This window comes from Pagrus pagrus, assembly GCF_965226575.1.
Source record: "Pagrus pagrus genome assembly, chromosome: 13".
NCBI classification, from domain to species: domain Eukaryota; kingdom Metazoa; phylum Chordata; class Actinopteri; order Spariformes; family Sparidae; genus Pagrus; species Pagrus pagrus.
Genome location: NC_140197.1, coordinates 392,417 through 415,619, shown reverse-complemented (window position 1 = coordinate 415,619; position 23,203 = coordinate 392,417). Strand labels below are relative to the sequence as shown.

The window sequence follows — 23,203 nt, the reverse complement described above, 5'->3', positions numbered from 1 at the left end:
GGATTCGTCATAATGATTAAAAGTGAATAAAGTGCAAAAGAACGGAGTAAAACAGAACCGAGCCGCTGTGATTTTAAACTGCAATTTAAAAATGTTAACAATATAACTCGGTCCAATCAGATCAGTCCAAACTCTTGTGCACAGCAGAATTCATCACATCTTTATGAGCTCCCCTGCAGCTGCCGAGCTAACATGCTAAGTAAGCTGGGTAACGTGCTAGCGAGCCATAAAAGCCAGTTTTTTCACTAGCAGTTAGCAGCCCAGCTAGCTTGGCTGGCTCATTCACTGACGAGTATTTGGAGTGTGCTGTAATCATTTGTTTTGGAGCAGTTTGTTTATCTGATGGGTACGGCAGTCTAGTTTTCGCGGTTTTATTTCAAGGAGGTTTAGTTGTTCCTCTTGTAGGGTAGAGGGTTAGCCCCCAGATTTGACGGCTCTGGTGGGTTGGTCTGGGTGGCTACCCTTCTTTTGTTTATTTTGGCCGGCCCATCAGTTAATTTGTTTGTTTGCTGTTTATTTAATTAATTTATCTTTCTTTAAACTACAACTTGTTGGTTTATATTATGTTACATCCAGGGCCGTAGCCAGGATTTTTGAAATACCGAGGTCAACATTCGTCAGACTCCACATGCATCTCACTGGTTCCTTCTCCTGCTCTTTCTCTCTCCTCTCCTCCTCTCTGTCCCTTCAGCTTCTTCATCTCTCTCTCCTGTCTCATCCTCTGTTGAATTTTTAAAATGAAAAGTCTAAGTGTACTACTGAGTCATGATTACTATAATTTGACCTAATATTTTAATGCCATGTTTAGTCACATTATTACTTATCCATCCAAACATCCAAATAATATTATTGATGGATAATTCATACTGTGACTGAACATGGCCTTAAAATATTCTGATTCATTGTAGTCCACAATCCAGGACACAAGGGGGGGATCCACCAGCATCGCCGTCAGCTTGTCACCCAGTACAGCAGGCCTGATGGTATTGAAAGCACTGGAGAAGTCAAAGAACGTGACCCTCACAGTGCTCCCCGGCTTGTCCAGGTGGGCGTAGACACGGTTCAGCATGTAGATAATGGCATCCTCGACTCCAATCCGGGGCTGGTAGGCGAACTGGAGGGGGTCCAGGTGCGGCCTGACCACAGGCATGAGCTGCTCCAGGACGAGTCTCTCAAGGGTCTTCATGATATGTGACGTCAGAGCCACCGGTCGGTAGTCCGAGAAACCACTGGGCTGCGGCGTCTTTGGCACTGGAACGAGGCAGGACGTCTTCCATAACACAGGGACCCTCTGGAGGCTGAAGACCCGATGAAGCACTCCACAGAGCTGTTCGGCGCAGGCTCTGAGAACCCGTGGGCTGACACCATCAGGGCCTGCAGCCTTACCGGCGGGGAGTTTGCTCAGCTGTCTCCTAACATGACGATGTAAACAGTGCAGGTTGAGGAGGGGGAGAGTTGAGGAGGGCAGGTAGCATGGGAGCCAGAGGAGGTGTGAGGAGTGGGGGATGGGTGTGAGGGGCTCATAAAGTTGGATGGGGTGCTATCAGGAGGAGGAGGGGGGGTCAGAAGCTGTGGTGGCTGGAGACAGTCAACAGGAGAGCCAGCAGGGGCCAGGGCTGCAGTATCAAACCTATTGAAGAACAGATTTAACTCATTGGCCCTAGCCACACTACCACCAGCTCCACTGCTAGTTGGTCTAGTTGGCTAGTTGTTCTGAAACAGGTAATGCTCCTCACACCACTCCAGACCTCCCTCATGTTGAATCATGCCTCAAAGAGGAATAACAGCGTTGCACTTTACATTAAGTTTGTTTGTTTAGTTGGTTCTTATTTAATACATGCATCATATTTGTATGAGCCTTAAAATTATTTTGAGATGACTAATACATGGAGAAGGAAATGCAAACAGTTTCTCAGTTGTTTATGCAAGAATCTTTTGTTCCTAACACTGTTTCACTGTTTCTGAAGTTTGTGTGTGTGTGTGTGTGTGTGTGTGTGTGTGTGTGTGTGAGACAGAGAGAGAGAATGTGAAAGTTCTTATATTTGAGTCAGTTTTTTCAAAGACCTGAGGTTTAATAGAAGCATCAAGCAAATCATATACAGATGAAAATAATAATAATTTTAAAAAAAGCTTATTTTATGAGAACACTTCCTCCAAACAACATTAAAAACTGATACAAACTCTCCTCAAAGCACTGTCTATAAGGTAAAGTATAATATAGTAGTCATAAAGCAGTGTTTGCTTCAGAAAGCATGCAGCCTTAACTTAATCTTCTCTGAATCAAAATGTTTTTATTTAATTTTATTAAAATTATTTGATTCTATTTTTCATCACTGATTGAAAATTCAAATAATCCTCTTTCACATCATGGCTTACCTGCCTTTATCATGTGTGGGTTTTTGAAAAGTAACTACAAAGAGCTGTTCAGTGCAGATTATCACCAGGCCTGTTGTAGCGGGGGGACTTTAATTAACGGTACACGAAGACGCTGTAGTGACGTAGCTTATTCACCTTCCCGGCAAAACTCGGGAAGCTTTTGCGCAGGTAAGATGGGTTGTGATGCTGTCTGTCTGTTGGTTAAGTTAGCGTAAGTTATTTTGTACTAAACTGTATATAAACGTAACAATATCATTGCTAACACACTGCTGAATGTTTACGTTTGTTTTGGTCGGCGAAAACCGCCGTTTAGAGATTTTACCCTCATGTGCATATTTAACGAGCTGCTGCGGGAGACTGAGCTCTGACAGCCTTGTGCACTGACCGTGTCCCTCGCTGCCCCCATAGGTAATTAAATGTGCAGATCCTGATTCCTAGTCTGAGTGGTGTTCTTCACTTTATAAGCACCATAAAAACCTTGTTTTCAGCTTCTTTGAGTGTTCAATTCTGATCTCAAAGCAGCCGATAATTGCAGTCACTCTAGGGTACTGGAAGAGAACCTCTGCTGGTACTGTGCTTCTGATACACTCTCTATCATGCCATTTAATCAAAAACGAAATTTTGGCGTACATCAAATCCAACCATCGGGAGAATACATCAAGGAAAGTGCTATGTGCCAGGTCAAATATTCCACACATCAAACCGGTTGAGGGGTTCTGCCGCAGTTTCACCAGAGTAATAAAGAGCTGGTCTTGAGTTGACAGCTTGGATGTTTTCTGTGACTTTACAAACTGTACCAGGTACTGATGAAGAGTGTCAAATACTGTCCATGACAGGCCTGTCATGAGTTTACATTTAGTGTCATTTTCTCTCACAGTGTTTACCGAAAATGTCAACGTCTCCAATTCTCTGATGGCTTCATCTCGCTCCTTCATGGCCTCATCTCTTTCTCTTCTTAAATTATAAATTTCTTCATTTAGTTGTTTTCTCTCTAAATCCTGAAGAGGTATGGGAGCTGCTGATGTTGGGGCTTCTGGTGCTGGGGCCTCTGATGTTGGGGATTCTGGTTGGGCAGACTGAACACCCTCACACTTCCTCCTTCTCTCCAGCCTCTGAAGTACTGACCTGGGAGACTTTGTCTTTCTATGTGTGCCTAGGGCAAGACAGTTCACAAACGAAATGAGAAGGAGATAGAAGGGGAGATAATGAAATCAATTTTAACTGCAGAAAGCTCAGAAGCTACCACCAGTGTTGTTAGCATAGCTGTGTTTTTGTATACTTGCTGAAGACTTTGGTAAGGCTGACATTTAAAATGTGTTATTACCTCGCTTTGGTTATTTTCCACAAGAGAGACTTTACCTGCGTGTCATTTAGTAAACTTTAAACGGCTTTACAAAACTTTCTGGATGCATTTAAAGCCGATAATCTCTCACATGAGGTGTAGCTCCCCGTGTTGCTTAGCTCCACAGAGACACATTCAAGATTTAAACCTGGGTTATTAACATTCACGACCCGGTGTTTTGTGTAGGTGGGGACAGGTTAGCTAGTTTAGCCGCTGCTAGCCGTGCACAGTTAATGAACGGTCAGGCGAGGTGGCACGCGGCGCTCCACAGCAGGGACAATAGTCACTGCAGGATGACGTTTATCAGGTTGTGTTCAACCCTGCAGGTCACCGCATGACTCATGAAATATGAAAGACATAACTGCTACTACATTATCAGGAGAGGCCCTTCTTTCAGCTGAGGTGATCAATATTTACAGCCTCCAGGGCTTCAACTTTACAGTTGAGTAAGGTTGAATCCACTGAAATAAAGTCATATATATAATGTGTGATGCAATAATATATAGAGTGTGAAAAACGTAGCCAGGATCCAGTCAATGCAAAAAAATCTCCTTCCGAGCCAAACTAGCGACACGGGAAAACTCAGTGTCCATCACATGAAGATCAGGATGGAGAGAAGGATGACAGGCAGAAGAAAAACTGTAAGAAAATACCTCTAATAATAATGAAACATTATTCTGATAATTGACATTCCCAACATGCAAACAGAAAGACAGATACATAAATAATTCTACCAGGCAGAATGTAATGCACATCACTGTGAAGGCAACAGAAAAGTTTTAAGTCTGCTTTTAAAAGTAATGAGTGTCTGAGCACACCCCCGATCTTCTGTCCTGAACTTAACCTCACTTCACAGCAAGAATACAAGTCAGATGAACTGAGAGGTCGGAGTGGTTTATGTCCTTTAGGCTTATCTGACTTATGATCAAACCTTGCCGTGTTTTTCCATCTGTAGCTGGGTTCATTTGGTCCACACCAAGTGAAAAAGTTCAAACTGACGGGTAACTCGTCCTGCGTCATTAGTTTATGCAAAACTTTAATGCTTCTATTTATGTCCTTTTGTGTCACAAAGACCTGATGAAGAAATGTTAAGATTTTAAGCATTATTAGTGTTATTAGACTGCAGATCTACTGCATGGTATGAATAATGACCAATAGGTAGCGACAGGATGAAAAGGCGTCGTCTTGTACTTTAATGATTCGTGGCTCACTGATAGACTCAATGAAGTGACAAAGTACACAGAGTAGGATACAAACAAATGGTTTAAGATGGTTAAACCATGGTTTGGATTGATAGTCAGAGTTTTAGAGACAAAGTGCTGATAATTATAACACACATTATGTCTGTTAAAATGGTCCAGGCTTTACAGATCGTAGACAAGAGTAAAAAATAAAATCCTTCTCACTTCACTCTGTTACAGACCTTCCAAGTCTTCTGTGTGAGGAACTGGCCATAGAAACAGAGGGAGAAGAGGAGGAGGAGGAGCAGTTGAAGCTGGAGAGTAGGCAGGGAGCAGAGGAGGCACAGGAGGTGCAGATGGAAGAGAACAAGATGAAGAACAATGAGGTAACATTTGCTGATATGCAAGAGAACAAAGACACACTGACACAAAGTTTAGAAGATGTCAGTGAGTGGTTTGAGGAGGAAAAGAGGTGAAAGTGGAGAGCTCAGAGGACAGCTGGGCTCTGTCAGAGTCTGTCTATCTGGGCTGTGGAGGGACTGGGCTGTACTGCCCTCAGCAGGGCCCACAGCCTCTCGAGGTGAGAATAGAGTGTCACTGTGTACCAGCCGCACACTGTAATCATATTGACATGACATATTTCAGTGTTTCCCCTAGGTTGACGGGTTTGGGGGGGGGGGGATGTACATGGATGTACTCTGTTCTGTGCTTGAACTAGCAGCGGCAGAGATACTCTCGCAACTACCATGGATTAAAGCAAAAAAAAATTCTTTTGACTGAAATGTTTTTTCAAGCTGTAGCCAAGTCATTTTCCCAATTTGTAATTTGTGAAACATGTTACAGGGCATTTTACTTGACACGTGCTAAAAAAAAAAAAGATAAGATGTACAGCCTCACCCCACACCATGTTCTCTAATGCAGACATCAAGTTTAAATATTTGAGCGTTTTACAGGAGGATGATCTGAACAGCTGTTCTATTCACACTTAAAATGTTTTTTGTCTTTTCAATGTAATTTTCAATCTATGAAATCAAACTGTGTCTTTATTTTTGCCAAGCTTCTCTCAAGTTTTACTCTTTCAAATAATCAACCATCTACAGAACTTTTCAGTACGCTATTTTTAGGGCCCGAGCAGGGAACCTGCAAGGACCCTATTGTTTTTGTAGTGTTTCTTATTTATTAGGGCCCGAGCAGGGAACCTGCAAGGACCCTATTGTTTTTGTAGTGTTTCTTATTAGGGCCCGAGCAGGGAACCTGCGAGGTCCCTATTGTAATTGTAATGATTATTAGGGCCCGAGCAGGGAACCTGCAAGGACCCTATTGTAATTGTAATGATTATTATTAGGGCCCGAGCAGGGAACCTGCGAGGTCCCTATTGTAATTGTAATGATTATTAGGGCCCGAGCAGGGAACCTGTAAGGACCCTATTGTTTTTGTAGTGTTTCTTATTAGGGCCCGAGCAGGGAACCTGCAAGGACCCTATTGTAATTGTAATGATTATTATTAGGGCCCGAGCAGGGAACCTGCGAGGTCCCTATTGTAATTGTAATGATTATTAGGGCCCGAGCAGGGAACCTGCAAGGACCCTATTGTAATTGTAATGATTATTATTAGGGCCCGAGCAGGGAACCTGCAAGGACCCTATTGTTTTTGTAGTGTTTCTTATTTATTAGGGCCCGAGCAGGGAACCTGCAAGGACCCTATTGTAATTGTAATGATTATTATTAGGGCCCGAGCAGGGAACCTGCGAGGTCCCTATTGTAATTGTAATGATTATTAGGGCCCGAGCAGGGAACCTGCAAGGACCCTATTGTAATTGTAATGATTATTATTAGGGCCCGAGCAGGGAACCTGCAAGGACCCTATTGTTTTTGTAGTGTTTCTTATTTATTAGGGCCCGAGCAGGGAACCTGCAAGGACCCTATTGTAATTGTAATGATTATTATTATTACAGCAGTTGAAGCTGGAGAGTAGGCAGAGAGCAGAGGAGGCACAGGAGGTGCAGATGGAAGAGAACAAGATGAAGAACAATGAGGTAACATTTGCTGATATACAAGAGAACAAAGACACACAGACACAAAGTTTAGAAGATGTCAGTGAGTGGTTTGAGGAGGAAAAGAGGTGAAAGTGGAGAGCTCAGAGGACAGCTGGGCTCTGTCAGAGTCTGTCTATCTGGGCTGTGGAGGGACTGGGCTGTACTGCCCTCAGCAGGGCCCACAGCCTCTCGAGGTGAGAATAGAGTGTCACTGTGTACCAGCCGCACACTGTAATCATATTGACATGACATATTTCAGTGTTTCCCCTAGGTTGACGGGTTTGGGGGGGGGGGATGTACATGGATGTACTCTGTTCTGTGCTTGAACTAGCAGCGGCAGAGATACTCTCGCAACTACCATGGATTAAAGCAAAAAAAAATCTTTTGACTGAAATGTTTTTTCAAGCTGTAGCCAAGTCATTTTCCCAATTTGTAATTTGTGAAACATGTTACAGGGCATTTTACTTGACACGTGCTAAAAAAAAAAAGATAAGATGTACAGCCTCACCCCACACCATGTTCTCTAATGCAGACATCAAGTTTAAATATTTGAGCGTTTTACAGGAGGATGATCTGAACAGCTGTTCTATTCACACTTAAAATGTTTTTTGTCTTTTCAATGTAATTTTCAATCTATGAAATCAAACTGTGTCTTTATTTTTGCCAAGCTTCTCTCAAGTTTTACTCTTTCAAATAATCAACCATCTACAGAACTTTTCAGTACGCTATTTTTAGGGCCCGAGCAGGGAACCTGCAAGGACCCTATTGTTTTTGTAGTGTTTCTTATTAGGGCCCGAGCAGGGAACCTGCAAGGACCCTATTGTTTTTGTAGTGTTTCTTATTTATTAGGGCCCGAGCAGGGAACCTGCAAGGACCCTATTGTTTTTGTAGTGTTTCTTATTATTAGGGCCCGAGCAGGGAACCTGCAAGGACCCTATTGTTTTTGTAGTGTTTCTTATTAGGGCCCGAGCAGGGAACCTGCAAGGACCCTATTGTAATTGTAATGATTATTAGGGCCCGAGCACGAATCTCCTGCGAGGACCTATTGTAATTGTAATGATTATTATTAGGGCCCGAGCAGGGAACCTGCGAGGTCCCTATTGTAATTGTAATGATTATTAGGGCCCGAGCACGAATCTCCTGCGAGGACCTATTGTATCTGTAAGGATTATTAGGGCCCGAGCACGAATCTCGTGCGAGGACCTATTGTATCTGCTCGGATTATTTATTATTATTATAATTATTAGGGCCCAAGCACGAATCTCGTGCGAGGACCTATTGTGTCTGCTAGGATTATTTATTAGGGCCCGAGCACGAATCTCGTGCGAGGCCCTATTGGATTCGCTCGGATTATTATTAGGGCCCGAGCACGAATCTCGTGCGAGGCCCTATTGGATCCGCTCGGATTATTATTAGGGCCCGAGCACGAATCTCGTGCGAGGACCTATTGGATTTGCTCGGATTATTAGGGCCCGAGCACGAATCTCGTGCGAGGACCTATTGAAACTGAAAGGATTCTTATTAGGGCCCGAGCAGGGAACCTGCGAGGACCCTATTGTAATTGTAATGATTATTAGGGCCCGAGCACGAATCTCGTGCGAGGACCTATTGCATCTGCTAGGATTATTTATTATTATTATTATTATTATTATTATTAGGGCCCGAGCACGAATCTCGTGCAAGGACCTATTGTATCTGTAAGGATTATTAGGGCCCGAGCACGAATCTCGTGCGAGGACCTATTGTATCTGTAAGGATTATTAGGGCCCGAGCACGAATCTCGTGCGAGGACCTATTGTATCTGCTCGGATTATTTATTATTATTATTATTATTAGGGCCCAAGCACGAATCTCGTGCGAGGACCTATTGTGTCTGCTAGGATTATTTATTAGGGCCCGAGCACGAATCTCGTGCGAGGCCCTATTGGATTCGCTCGGATTATTATTAGGGCCCGAGCACGAATCTCGTGCGAGGCCCTATTGGATCCGCTCGGATTATTATTAGGGCCCGAGCACGAATCTCGTGCGAGGACCTATTGAAACTGAAAGGATTCTTATTAGGGCCCGAGCACGAATCTCGTGCGAGGACCTATTGCATCTGCTCGGATTATTTATTATTATTATTATTATTAGGGCCCGAGCACGAATCTCGTGCGAGGACCTATTGCATCTGCTCGGATTATTTATTAGGGCCCGAGCAGGGAACCTGCAAGGACCCTATTGTAATTGTAATGATTATTATTATTATTATTATTTTCCTTTGTCCCAAATGATCGCATTTTTCGCTGCCTGAACATGGATGAAAACGCGATTTTATTTGGTAAATAGATCAGGCCTCGCGAAAAATTTTATAATCTGTTGTCATTGTGAATTTTCGCCACTAGGTGGCGCTATTATCAAGGAAAGTGCGTTTTGGCTAATAACTCCCACATACTTTGTCGCACATTCAAAAACCTCATATCCACGCGTTCAGTGAATTCTGCTGAATCTCCTGATATAGGCCACGCCCATATCCGCCTACCGTTTTTTTTCGCTAGCTCGCAAAATGTCGTAAACCTACTTTTTCAAACTCCTCCCAGGCAGTTTCACCGATTTGCACCAAACTTTGCACACAGCATCTGTGGACCCTCCTGACTCAAACTTATTAAAAGAATTTTGATATTCCAAAGGATACTCAAGTGATTAAATAACAACTTCCTGCAGATTTCGGTCAAAACAGGAAGTGTTGCATATCTCCACATTGGTGTGTCCGAATGACATGAAACTCAGGATAATACTTCCCCATGAGCCCCTAAGGCTCTGTGCCAAATTGTGGCCGACCACCACTAGGTGGCGCTCTTTAAATTGAAGTAATTTATATCTCCACATCCGTTTGTCTGCTTGACATGAAACTTGGTACACTTATTGCAAATGCCCTCCTGAGGATGGCTGACGAAGGTCTTACCGCTCCGACACTAGGTGGCGCTCTGGCGGCAGTTTCATTTTGTTTTTGGCACTGTGCCCACACCATAATACTTATGGATATGAAATTCATTGGGGTGGTACACACTGGCCCCTGTAACTCACACACCAAAAATTGCCACTAGGTGGCGCTGTTATCAAGACAAAACCGTTTTTCCCTTGACTGCCTTCACTTTTCATTACTCAACGGAAGTTGTTGCATGAACAAGCCCCGACGGCAGCATGCCCCGACACGCGTGGACTGCGAGGGCCCGTACATCACTGCTCGCAGTTTTAATTATTATTATTATTATTAGGGCCCGAGCACGAATCTCGTGCGAGGACCTATTGTATCTGCTAGGATTATTAGGGCCCGAGCACGAATCTCGTGCGAGGACCTATTGTATCTGTAAGGATTATTTATTATTATTATTATTAGGGCCCGAGCACGAATCTTGTGCGAGGATCTATTGTATCCGTTTTTTTTCGCTAGCTCGCAAAATGTCGCAAACTTACTTTTTCGAACTCCTCCCAGGCAGTTTCACCGATTTGCTCCAAACTTTGCACACGGCATCTGGGGACACTCCTGACAAAAAGTTATTAAAAGAATTTTGATATTCCAAAGAATACTCAAGTTATTAAATAACAACTTCCTGCAGATTTCGTTCCAAACAGGAAGTGTTGCATATCTCCACATTGGTTTGTCCGAATGACATGAAACTCAGGATACTACTTCCCCATGATCCCCTAAGGCTCTGTGCAAAATTTTTCCCAATGACCATTCCACATCGGTTGGTCAGATTAACACAAAATTTGGTATGTTCATTACCACTGCCCCCCTGAGCATAGCTGACAAAGGTCTAACCGATCCGACACTAGGTGGCGCTCTGGTGGCAGTTTCATTTTATATTTGGCACTGTGCCCACACCATAACACTTATGGATATGAAATTGATTGGGGTGGTATAGACTGGCCCCTGTAACTCACACACCAAAAATGACCAGCAGGTGGCGCTATTATCAACACAAAACCGTTTTTGCCTAATAACTCCCACATTATATGGCGCACATTGTTAAACCTTATATCCACGTGTTCCCGCTTACAGCTGAATTGTGTGATGTAGGCCACGCCCACTTTCATGCCAGAATTCCATTCGCAAATTCGCAAAATGTCGCAAACCTACTTTTTTGAACTCCTCCCAGGCAATTTCACCAATTTGCATGAAACTTTGCACACAGCATCTGTGGACACTCATGACAAAAACTTATTAAAATAATTTTGATAGTCCAAACAACGCCCAAAATATAAAACAACAATTTCCTGCACATTGTGGTCAAACACACACTCTTGCATATCTTGATGAAATACAGTTCCATTAACACTAAACGTTTTTTAATTGTGTTGGATGGCCCAATGAAGGTTTGTGCAGAATTCGGTGCAAATCACCCAATAGGTGGCGCTTTTATTGCTAAATGACGAAAGAACAGCTTGACTGCCTTCACTTTTGATTCCTCAACGGAAGTTGTTGCATGAACATGCCCCGACAGCAGCATGTAGTGACAGCAGCAGGCCCCAACAGCAGCACGCCCCGACGCGCGTGGACTGCGAGGGCCCGTTCATCACTGCTTGCAGTTTTAATTATTATGTTGTTATCATTAGTGATTTGTATGACAAATTTGGAATAAAAATTAGTACTTTTAAATGTCGTATTTGGAGTCGAAATTAGAGGTCAGGAAGCCCGACTGTGAATTGCTTTTTTTTTTTTTTTTTTTCTACCTTTGAAATTTGTTAAAGTTGGAGCTACCTGGTATTGGTATTTTACTCGACAAATGTACTTGACGTGTGTGTTCATATCGGGAACGCGGAAAAAAAGAACACAAGACCCTTTCACGAACAATTTTTATTCAAAACGATCAACATGACAACAGCAAATGCATCCAGCGGCTGAGGGTGGCGCCGTCCGCTGGTCGTGCACAACAAACAGGTGACGCCGAGGACAAGGTCATCTCCGAGGCGAGGGAGGGCCGAGTCTGAACTGAGGGGACCATAACCCAAACGGGTGCCAGAGCCCCGCTCCTCATGTCGAGCTGTCAGGGCAGGCGTTTGGATCCCGAAACCACATCTACAAAGTGAGACGCCAGCAATTGTTCATCTTTAAATTTTTCTATTCACAAAGTGATTTCAGCTTTAAAAGAGTGAAGACAATATAAAAATCTTCTGGATCATCGTGTAGAGGGTTAGGGTTAGAGTTAGAGTAGCAGAGCGGTAAATTTCAATAAGATCTTTCACGTTCCACTTGTGTTCCAAAAGATAAGCATCTTTTTTTTTTCTTTTCTTTTCATGTTGTGACCCACCCCTCGACCTCTGACGGACCCTAAAATTTCATGTAACTTTGCGTGATGATTTAATAGGTAACTAACTGCGACCTCGACATTTGTGATAACTACACCGTCTCGCCTATCTTCACGTTACAATGTGAATGTCGAGCGCTGACGATGGACACGATGGGCGGTGTAGAAATTGGCTGAGAATAATGACGCAAACAGTGACGCTGACACTTTGTTAGTAGCAAAACCAAAAAGAAAATTTCCATACTTACGCCACGTGACGAAGAAAACGTAGATGAGTATGAGAATCACAATAGTCACCAGCAGAGCGAAAACAACGTTGAAAGGATCCTTGCACTGAGGGAGAAAAGAAACAGTCATTGTGCTTCGTATTCACGCTCTTTGGCCAAAGTCACGGATACTACACTTTAACACTTACACAGAATTCTCGGACAACGACAACAGGTGAGTTTACTTCTCGGGGAGGGGGGCTGACATCTGCCTAAAGAGGGCAATTCTAGAATGACTACACACATTGTGTATTGAGTAAAATGCAATGCACGTCCACAAGACAGACACCAAAGAACTCGAGACGCCGTGCTGACCATGTGGGGATGTGGTGATTCGGTGTGACTGGTCTTCCGAAGAACCTGAATGACGACAGAAACACTTGTATCAGAAAAGTTGTACTCAAGGTTGTATAGAAAGCCTTTCATGGCTCCAGACGGAGTTTCACAAACTCTGGTAAATTGCGTCAGAAAATGCGTATGAAAAGGAAAAAATTGTCCAAGGGTTTGGAGTTACAAATTCTTTGAAGCCTCCTCCTCTCTCTGATTGAGGCCGGTGGCACGAGGCTACATTAGCTGCCATTCGTATAACACACCTGAATCTCAGACTGAACTATTCACCATCTTGTGTATTGTGGGTAGTGAAGACACCACATTCTGACAGACTTTCAGCCCCCTTGCTCAGATCCTCCGTCTTTCAACTTGGCCTTCATTTTGTTCTCAACTACACAACTGCAACTAGAACACTTTATGCTTTAGTGACTATATGTTTTGTGATTATGACGCTATCGCAGTGAAAAAATCTGTCTGCAGACGGACAAAAAACAACAGCTACAGTAGGTACTACTTCAAAGTGGCCATTTCACTCGCGGGGAGCGAGATTCACGCAACGCGTGAAATGTAAGTGACAACTGTAGCCACTAGGTGGAAGCATAGTACTGAATTGCAGCTCAAACGATTTTGGGACAATTCCACATTTGACCACAATGTAGCTGCAATGGAGAGTGGCGCTGTTTTAGGCCACAGGTAGAGTGAATGGAGAGGGGGACTGCTAAACCGTATCAGATTGATTCAGACTGATTGTTTCACAGCGGTGGGACACCTCAATTATCTGGGTGACCTTGGATAATCACTTGTGCTTTCTTTGTTTTACAGTAGAGCTAAAATATGGACATTAGTTGTTTTTTAAAGAACATTTGTTTACTGGTAAAATTGCCGACCTGAATTATTGTCCCAGTCCGCCCCCGTGAGCCTATATCACGTCCTGACTGGATGTTGCTTAAATATAAGAATAGCCTATAATAATATCTGATACCCTAAAGACATCTGAGGTTGTGATTTTCCTCGCTCGCTGCAGCCACGGCTAAGCGGAGGCAGAAACAATTACGCACAGCCTACAGAAGTTTCAACATCCATACAAGCATTTAAGAAATGATTCTTATCAGTTCCATAATTCAGAGAGGATTTTTACTTAACGAAAAAATGTATAAAGATCAGTTTTTAGGTTGAAGACACGACAGCAGCACGTATGTCCAGACGCTGATGTGTGTCAGCTGGGGCAGCGGGTCGGTGATCTATAAGACACATGAGAGCATCATGACTGATGTATAGCTCCCCTGGTAGAGCAGCTCCCTCAGTAAGCAGAATCATCCGCTAGTATGGGTTCGAATCTCAGTACAGGTTGTACCTTTAGTTAATGTGTTTTCTTTTCTCATCATCATTATGATCACATATGGCTCCAAGTTTGAGCAAATAAATGAGCAAATGAGCATTAATTCTCCGCCGGAGAATTAATGCGACTCTGTTGCCTAGTTGTGGCTCTTGTGTCGAGCCACAACTAGGCAACAGAGTCGCTGTCCTCAGCGCGCGGGGGTGGGGGTGGGGGGCAGGGCCGGTTCTAGGCAGGCATATATGAGGGGGCAGTCAGAAATGTGAAGGGGGCATCATGTGTACACATCATGCTCCAGCACTTTTTTTTCTGTGCTTATAGTAACAGTGTTTCTTCATTGAATTGGGTTGTTAGCTATGTCTCCAACCCCAACTTGGAGAAGTGGATTGCACTTTGTCAGGCCTCTACCTTCAGACCTGTCCAACTTGGGTGTCCCACCTGATGATGCATTGCCATTTAAGTCACTGGGTTGCTGAGCAGGCTGCTTTGGGGCAGCACTTGTTGGGGGGACGGAGGGAGGTGCAGGAGAAGCAGTGCTTGCTGATGCTAACGGTGCAGTTATGCTAGCTGCTGTCTCTGATGTACTAGCAGCAGCATCATTGCTACTACTCTTAGTACATGCAGGAGCAGCACTACACTTTTTAAAAGCTCTGAAAAACCAATGCATTACACAGCATTAACTTTCTCTTTGTGAGCTGCTGGAAGCTGGAGCAGAAAATAAGTGAGCTGGCTTTGTAAAAAAAACGCTGTGATTGTGTGAAACAAAACAGTGCAGGACTTCAGCCTGGGGTGGGCTTTACGTAGGGGTCTGTCAGACACAGGTCATTTGTCTTCAGTTTGTCACATGCAGTGGACGTGGGCACTCATCTCTGTGCTTGTAACGCTGCTGCTTCTTCAAAGTCTTACCGCAACAGTGATTGGATGTTTACTGAGGGCTGAGGGGAGGGGAGGGGTGTGTGTGTGTGTGTCCGTGTGTTTGTGTGTGTGTGTGTGTGTGTGTGTACTGTGCAGCCTGTGAATACACGCACAGCGGAGGGACAGAGAGATGAAGCTGATACTGTATCGTGTGTGTCCCTTTTTCGGCGGATTTTTCTGCTACTGCAGATCATGTTGTCAAGTTGTAATATGTTAATTTTGTGAGTATATTAAAATGTGCTTTCTCAACTTCTAAGATGTTGATTTGAGGGGGCAAGTAATTTATTTGAGGGGGCGCTGCCCCCTCTTGCCCCTGCGTAGAGCCAGCCTCGGTGGGGGGTAGATCCAGTGGTTTAGTCTGTGTGATACGCCAGTATACGCCCTATACTCGCTAGATTTTGTTTGTTTTTACCTGTTTACATGTGTGAAACAACAACTATAGTCTGGACTTTGTCTGCAGTATATACGGCTAAATAAACGGCTTCATTCAGCGTCTCTCCCTCCCCTCTGGCACCGTGAGTTACCATGGTTACAGGACCGCCCTGAAACTTTATAATGATGATCAATGAGATAAGATCAATAAGAAGTTTTTGGTTAGTTTGACTGTACAGAATCATGAATGTAGCCTGATTGTAGCTCATTGCTGAAATCTTGTATTATAACATATAGAACAAATGTAAAGCCTCAGAGCTCCTTTGATTATTAACAGTATGTTAGTGATGACAGAAAGGTGATAACTGCCATCAGACTGACAAGGCTGCAAAAGTTGCTGTTTGTATGATGTATTTTTTTGTTAAATGATAAGATGCTCACTTTAGACAATATTAATAATAATAATAATAATAATAATTAAAGCTGCAAACAGCGATGAACGGGCCCTCGCAGTCCACGCGCGTCGGGGCATGCTGCTGTCGGGGTTTGTACATGCAACAGCTTCCATTGAGGAATCAAAAGTCAAGGCAGTTAAGCTGTTGTTCCGTCATTTAGGAATAATAGCGCCCCCTATTGGCCGATTTGCACCAAATTTTTCACAAACCGTCATTGGGCCATGGAACACAATTAAAAAAACTTTCGTGTTAATAGGATTGTATTTCATCAAGATATGGAAGACTGTCTGTTTGACGACAATGTGCAGGAAATTGTTGTTTTATATTTTGGGCGTGCTTTGGACTATCACAATTCTTTTAATAAGTTTTTGTCGGGAGGGTCCACAGATGCTGTGTGCAAAGTTTTGTGCAAATCGGAGAAATTTGGTGGGAGGAGTTCGAAAAAGTAGGTTTGTGACATTCCGGAATTTGCAAATGGAAATTTACCGCGAAAGTGGGCGTGGCCTACATCACACAATTCAGATGAATGCAGGGAACACGTGGATATAAGGTTTAACAATGCACACCATGTTATGTGGGAGTTATTAGGCAAAAACGGTTCTGTGTTGATAATAGTGCCACCTGCTGGTCATTTTTGGTGTGTGAGTTACAGGGGCCAGTTTATACCACCCCTATGAGTTTCATATCCATAAGTGTTATGGTGTGGGCACAGTGGCTAAGGTTCCCTGCTCGGGCCCTAATAATAATCATTACAGTTACAATAGGGTCCTTGCAGGTTCCCTGCTCGGGCCCTAATAAGAAACACTACAAAAACAATAGGGTCCTTGCAGGTTCCCTGCTCGGGCCCTAAAAATAGCGTACTGAAAAGTTCTGTAGATGGTTGATTATTTGAAAGAGTAAAACTTGAGAGAAGCTTGGCAAAAATAAAGACACAGTTTGATTTCATAGATTGAAAATTACATTGAAAAGACAAAAAACATTTTAAGTGTGAATAGAACAGCTGTTCAGATCATCCTCCTGTAAAACGCTCAAATATTTAAACTTGATGTCTGCATTAGAGAACATGGTGTGGGGTGAGGCTGTACATCTTATCTTTTTTTTTTTTAGCACGTGTCAAGTAAAATGCCCTGTAACATGTTTCACAAATTACAAATTGGGAAAATGACTTGGCTACAGCTTGAAAAAACATTTCAGTCAAAAGATTTTTTTTTGCTTTAATCCATGGTAGTTGCGAGAGTATCTCTGCCGCTGCTAGTTCAAGCACAGAACAGAGTACATCCATGTACATCCCCCCCCCCCAAACCCGTCAACCTAGGGGAAACACTGAAATATGTCATGTCAATATGATTACAGTGTGCGGCTGGTACACAGTGACACTCTATTCTCACCTCGAGAGGCTGTGGGCCCTGCTGAGGGCAGTACAGCCCAGTCCCTCCACAGCCCAGATAGACAGACTCTGACAGAGCCCAGCTGTCCTCTGAGCTCTCCACTTTCACCTCTTTTCCTCCTCAAACCACTCACTGACATCTTCTAAACTTTGTGTCTGTGTGTCTTTGTATATCAGCAAATGTTACCTCATTGTTCTTCATCTTGTTCTCTTCCATCTGCACCTCCTGTGCCTCCTCTGCTCCCTGCCTACTCTCCAGCTTCAACTGCTGTAATAATAATAATCATTACAATTACAATAGGGACCTCGCAGGTTCCCTGCTCGGGCCCTAATAATAATAATCATTACAATTACAACAGGGTCCTTGCAGGTTCCCTGCTCGGGCCCTAATAATAATAATCATTATAAAAACAATAGGGTCCTTGCAGGTTCCCTGCTCGGGCCCTAATAATAATCATTACAATTACAATAGGGTCCTTGCAGGTTCCCTGCTCGGGCCCTAATAATCATTACAATTAAAATAGGGACCTCGCAGGTTCCCTGCTCGGGCCCTAATAATAATCATTACAATTACAATAGGGTCCTTGCAGGTTCCCTGCTCGGGCCCTAATAATAATCATTACAATTACAATAGGGTCCTCGCAGGTTCCCTGCTCGGGCCCTAATAAGAAACACTACAAAAACAATAGGGTCCTTGCAGGTTCCCTGCTCGGGCCCTAATAATCATTACAATTACAATAGGGTCCTTGCAGGTTCCCTGCTCGGGCCCTAATAATAATCATTACAAAAACAATAGGGACCTCGCAGGTTCCCTGCTCGGGCCCTAATAAATAAGAAACACTACAAAAACAATAGGGTCCTTGCAGGTTCCCTGCTCGGGCCCTAATAATAATCACTACAATTACAACAGGGTCCTTGCAGGTTCCCTGCTCGGGCCCTAATAATAATAATCATTACAATTACAACAGGGTCCTTGCAGGTTCCCTGCTCGGGCCCTAATAATAATAATCATTATAAAAACAATAGGGTCCTTGCAGGTTCCCTGCTCGGGCCCTAATAATAATAATCATTACAAAAACAATAGGGTCCTTGCAGGTTCCCTGCTCGGGCCCTAATAATAATAATCATTACAAAAACAATAGGGTCCTTGCAGGTTCCCTGCTCGGGCCCTAATAATCATTACAATTCCAATAGGGACCTCGCAGGTTCCCTGCTCGGGCCCTAATAATAATCATTACAATTACAATAGGGTCCTTGCAGGTTCCCTGCTCGGGCCCTAATAATAATCATTACAATTACAATAGGGTCCTTGCAGGTTCCCTGCTCGGGCCCTAATAAGAAACACTACAAAAACAATAGGGTCCTTGCAGGTTCCCTGCTCGGGCCCTAATAATCATTACAATTACAATAGGGACCTTGCAGGTTCCCTGCTCGGGCCCTAATAAATAAGAAACACAACAAAAACAATAGGGTCCTTGCAGGTTCCCTGCTCGGGCCCTAATAATAATCATTACAAAAACAATAGGGTCCTTGCAGGTTCTCTGCTCGGGCCCTAATAATCATTACAATTACAATAGGGACCTCGCAGGTTCCCTGCTCGGGCCCTAATAATAATCATTACAGTTACAATAGGGTCCTTGCAGGTTCCCTGCTCGGGCCCTAATAAGAAACACTACAAAAACAATAGGGTCCTTGCAGGTTCCCTGCTCGGGCCCTAATAATAAGATAGGGTCCTTGCAGGTTCCCTGCTCGGGCCCTAATAATAATCATTACAAAAACAATAGGGACCTCGCAGGTTCCCTGCTCGGGCCCTAATAAATAAGAAACACTACAAAAACAATAGGGTCCTTGCAGGTTCCCTGCTCGGGCCCTAATAATAATCACTACAATTACAACAGGGTCCTTGCAGGTTCCCTGCTCGGGCCCTAATAATAATAATCATTACAATTACAACAGGGTCCTTGCAGGTTCCCTGCTCGGGCCCTAATAATAATAATCATTATAAAAACAATAGGGTCCTTGCAGGTTCCCTGCTCGGGCCCTAATAATAATAATCATTACAAAAACAATAGGGTCCTTGCAGGTTCCCTGCTCGGGCCCTAATAATAATAATCATTACAAAAACAATAGGGTCCTTGCAGGTTCCCTGCTCGGGCCCTAATAATCATTACAATTCCAATAGGGACCTCGCAGGTTCCCTGCTCGGGCCCTAATAATAATCATTACAATTACAATAGGGTCCTTGCAGGTTCCCTGCTCGGGCCCTAATAATAATCATTACAATTACAATAGGGTCCTTGCAGGTTCCCTGCTCGGGCCCTAATAAGAAACACTACAAAAACAATAGGGTCCTTGCAGGTTCCCTGCTCGGGCCCTAATAATCATTACAATTACAATAGGGACCTTGCAGGTTCCCTGCTCGGGCCCTAATAATAATCATTACAATTACAATAGGGTCCTTGCAGGTTCCCTGCTCGGGCCCTAATAAATAAGAAACACAACAAAAACAATAGGGTCCTTGCAGGTTCCCTGCTCGGGCCCTAATAATAATCATTACAAAAACAATAGGGTCCTTGCAGGTTCTCTGCTCGGGCCCTAATAATCATTACAATTACAATAGGGACCTCGCAGGTTCCCTGCTCGGGCCCTAATAATAATCATTACAGTTACAATAGGGTCCTTGCAGGTTCCCTGCTCGGGCCCTAATAAGAAATACTACAAAAACAATAGGGTCCTTGCAGGTTCCCTGCTCGGGCCCTAATAATAAGATAGGGTCCTTGCAGGTTCCCTGCTCGGGCCCTAAAAATAGCGTACTGAAAAGTTCTGTAGATGGTTGATTATTTGAAAGAGTAAAACTTGAGAGAAGCTTGGCAAAAATAAAGACACAGTTTGATTTCATAGATTGAAAATTACATTGAAAAGACAAAAAACATTTTAAGTGTGAATAGAACAGCTGTTCAGATCATCCTCCTGTAAAACGCTCAAATATTTAAACTTGATGTCTGCATTAGAGAACATGGTGTGGGGTGAGGCTGTACATCTTATCTTTTTTTTTTTTAGCACGTGTCAAGTAAAATGCCCTGTAACATGTTTCACAAATTACAAATTGGGAAAATGACTTGGCTACAGCTTGAAAAAACATTTCAGTCAAAAGAATTTTTTTTTGCTTTAATCCATGGTAGTTGCGAGAGTATCTCTGCCGCTGCTAGTTCAAGCACAGAACAGAGTACATCCATGTACATCCCCCCCCCCCCAAACCCGTCAACCTAGGGGAAACACTGAAATATGTCATGTCAATATGATTACAGTGTGCGGCTGGTACACAGTGACACTCTATTCTCACCTCGAGAGGCTGTGGGCCCTGCTGAGGGCAGTACAGCCCAGTCCCTCCACAGCCCAGATAGACAGACTCTGACAGAGCCCAGCTGTCCTCTGAGCTCTCCACTTTCACCTCTTTTCCTCCTCAAACCACTCACTGACATCTTCTAAACTTTGTGTCTGTGTGTCTTTGTTCTCTTGCATATCAGCAAATGTTACCTCATTGTTCTTCATCTTGTTCTCTTCCATCTGCACCTCCTGTGCCTCCTCCGCTCCCTGCCTACTCTCCAGCTTCAACTGCTCCTCCTCCTCCTCTTCTCCCTCTGTTTCTATGGCCAGTTCCTCACACAGAAGACTTGGAAGGTCTGTAACAGAGTGAAGTGAGAAGGATTTTATTTTTTACTCTTGTCTACGATCTGTAAAGCCTGGACCATTTTAACAGACATAATGTGTGTTATAATTATCAGCACTTTGTCTCTAAAACTCTGACTATCAATCCAAACCATGGTTTAACCATCTTAAACCATTTGTTTGTATCCTACTCTGTGTACTTTGTCACTTCATTGAGTCTATCAGTGAGCCACGAATCATTAAAGTACAAGACGACGCCTTTTCATCCTGTCGCTACCTATTGGTCATTATTCATACCATGCAGTAGATCTGCAGTCTAATAACACTAATAATGCTTAAAATCTTAACATTTCTTCATCAGGTCTTTGTGACACAAAAGGACATAAATAGAAGCATTAAAGTTTTGCATAAACTAATGACGCAGGACGAGTTACCCGTCAGTTTGAACTTTTTCACTTGGTGTGGACCAAATGAACCCAGCTACAGATGGAAAAACACGGCAAGGTTTGATCATAAGTCAGATAAGCCTAAAGGACATAAACCACTCCGACCTCTCAGTTCATCTGACTTGTATTCTTGCTGTGAAGTGAGGTTAAGTTCAGGACAGAAGATCGGGGGTGTGCTCAGACACTCATTACTTTTAAAAGCAGACTTAAAACTTTTCTGTTGCCTTCACAGTGATGTGCATTACATTCTGCCTGGTAGAATTATTTATGTATCTGTCTTTCTGTTTGCATGTTGGGAATGTCAATTATCAGAATAATGTTTCATTATTATTAGAGGTATTTTCTTACAGTTTTTCTTCTGCCTGTCATCCTTCTCTCCATCCTGATCTTCATGTGATGGACACTGAGTTTTCCCGTGTCGCTAGTTTGGCTCGGAAGGAGATTTTTTTGCATTGACTGGATCCTGGCTACGTTTTTCACACTCTATATATTATTGCATCACACATTATATATATGACTTTATTTCAGTGGATTCAACCTTACTCAACTGTAAAGTTGAAGCCCTGGAGGCTGTAAATATTGATCACCTCAGCTGAAAGAAGGGCCTCTCCTGATAATGTAGTAGCAGTTATGTCTTTCATATTTCATGAGTCATGCGGTGACCTGCAGGGTTGAACACAACCTGATAAACGTCATCCTGCAGTGACTATTGTCCCTGCTGTGGAGCGCCGCGTGCCACCTCGCCTGACCGTTCATTAACTGTGCACGGCTAGCAGCGGCTAAACTAGCTAACCTGTCCCCACCTACACAAAACACCGGGTCGTGAATGTTAATAACCCAGGTTTAAATCTTGAATGTGTCTCTGTGGAGCTAAGCAACACGGGGAGCTACACCTCATGTGAGAGATTATCGGCTTTAAATGCATCCAGAAAGTTTTGTAAAGCCGTTTAAAGTTTACTAAATGACACGCAGGTAAAGTCTCTCTTGTGGAAAATAACCAAAGCGAGGTAATAACACATTTTAAATGTCAGCCTTACCAAAGTCTTCAGCAAGTATACAAAAACACAGCTATGCTAACAACACTGGTGGTAGCTTCTGAGCTTTCTGCAGTTAAAATTGATTTCATTATCTCCCCTTCTATCTCCTTCTCATTTCGTTTGTGAACTGTCTTGCCCTAGGCACACATAGAAAGACAAAGTCTCCCAGGTCAGTACTTCAGAGGCTGGAGAGAAGGAGGAAGTGTGAGGGTGTTCAGTCTGCCCAACCAGAATCCCCAACATCAGAGGCCCCAGCACCAGAAGCCCCAACATCAGCAGCTCCCATACCTCTTCAGGATTTAGAGAGAAAACAACTAAATGAAGAAATTTATAATTTAAGAAGAGAAAGAGATGAGGCCATGAAGGAGCGAGATGAAGCCATCAGAGAATTGGAGACGTTGACATTTTCGGTAAACACTGTGAGAGAAAATGACACTAAATGTAAACTCATGACAGGCCTGTCATGGACAGTATTTGACACTCTTCATCAGTACCTGGTACAGTTTGTAAAGTCACAGAAAACATCCAAGCTGTCAACTCAAGACCAGCTCTTTATTACTCTGGTGAAACTGCGGCAGAACCCCTCAACCGGTTTGATGTGTGGAATATTTGACCTGGCACATAGCACTTTCCTTGATGTATTCTCCCGATGGTTGGATTTGATGTACGCCAAAATTTCGTTTTTGATTAAATGGCATGATAGAGAGTGTATCAGAAGCACAGTACCAGCAGAGGTTCTCTTCCAGTACCCTAGAGTGACTGCAA

At 43.4% G+C, this 23,203-nt stretch overlaps 1 protein-coding gene across 1 annotated transcript; it reads right to left on the bottom strand.

Moving 5' to 3' along the window:
* Positions 1 to 11,842: 11,842 nt before the first annotated feature.
* Positions 11,843 to 21,110, bottom strand: LOC311267750 (uncharacterized protein; the record flags this gene model as incomplete). The annotated part of the gene is made up of 7 exons (XM_084370980.1): positions 11,843 to 11,996; positions 12,474 to 12,558; positions 12,641 to 12,703; positions 12,807 to 12,851; positions 17,474 to 17,554; positions 20,824 to 20,969; positions 21,095 to 21,110. The coding sequence occupies 7 exons, from the start codon at positions 21,108 to 21,110 to the stop codon at positions 11,965 to 11,967; spliced, it is 468 nt and encodes a 155-aa protein (XP_084227106.1). The 3' UTR covers positions 11,843 to 11,964.
* Positions 21,111 to 23,203: the final 2,093 nt, after the last annotated feature.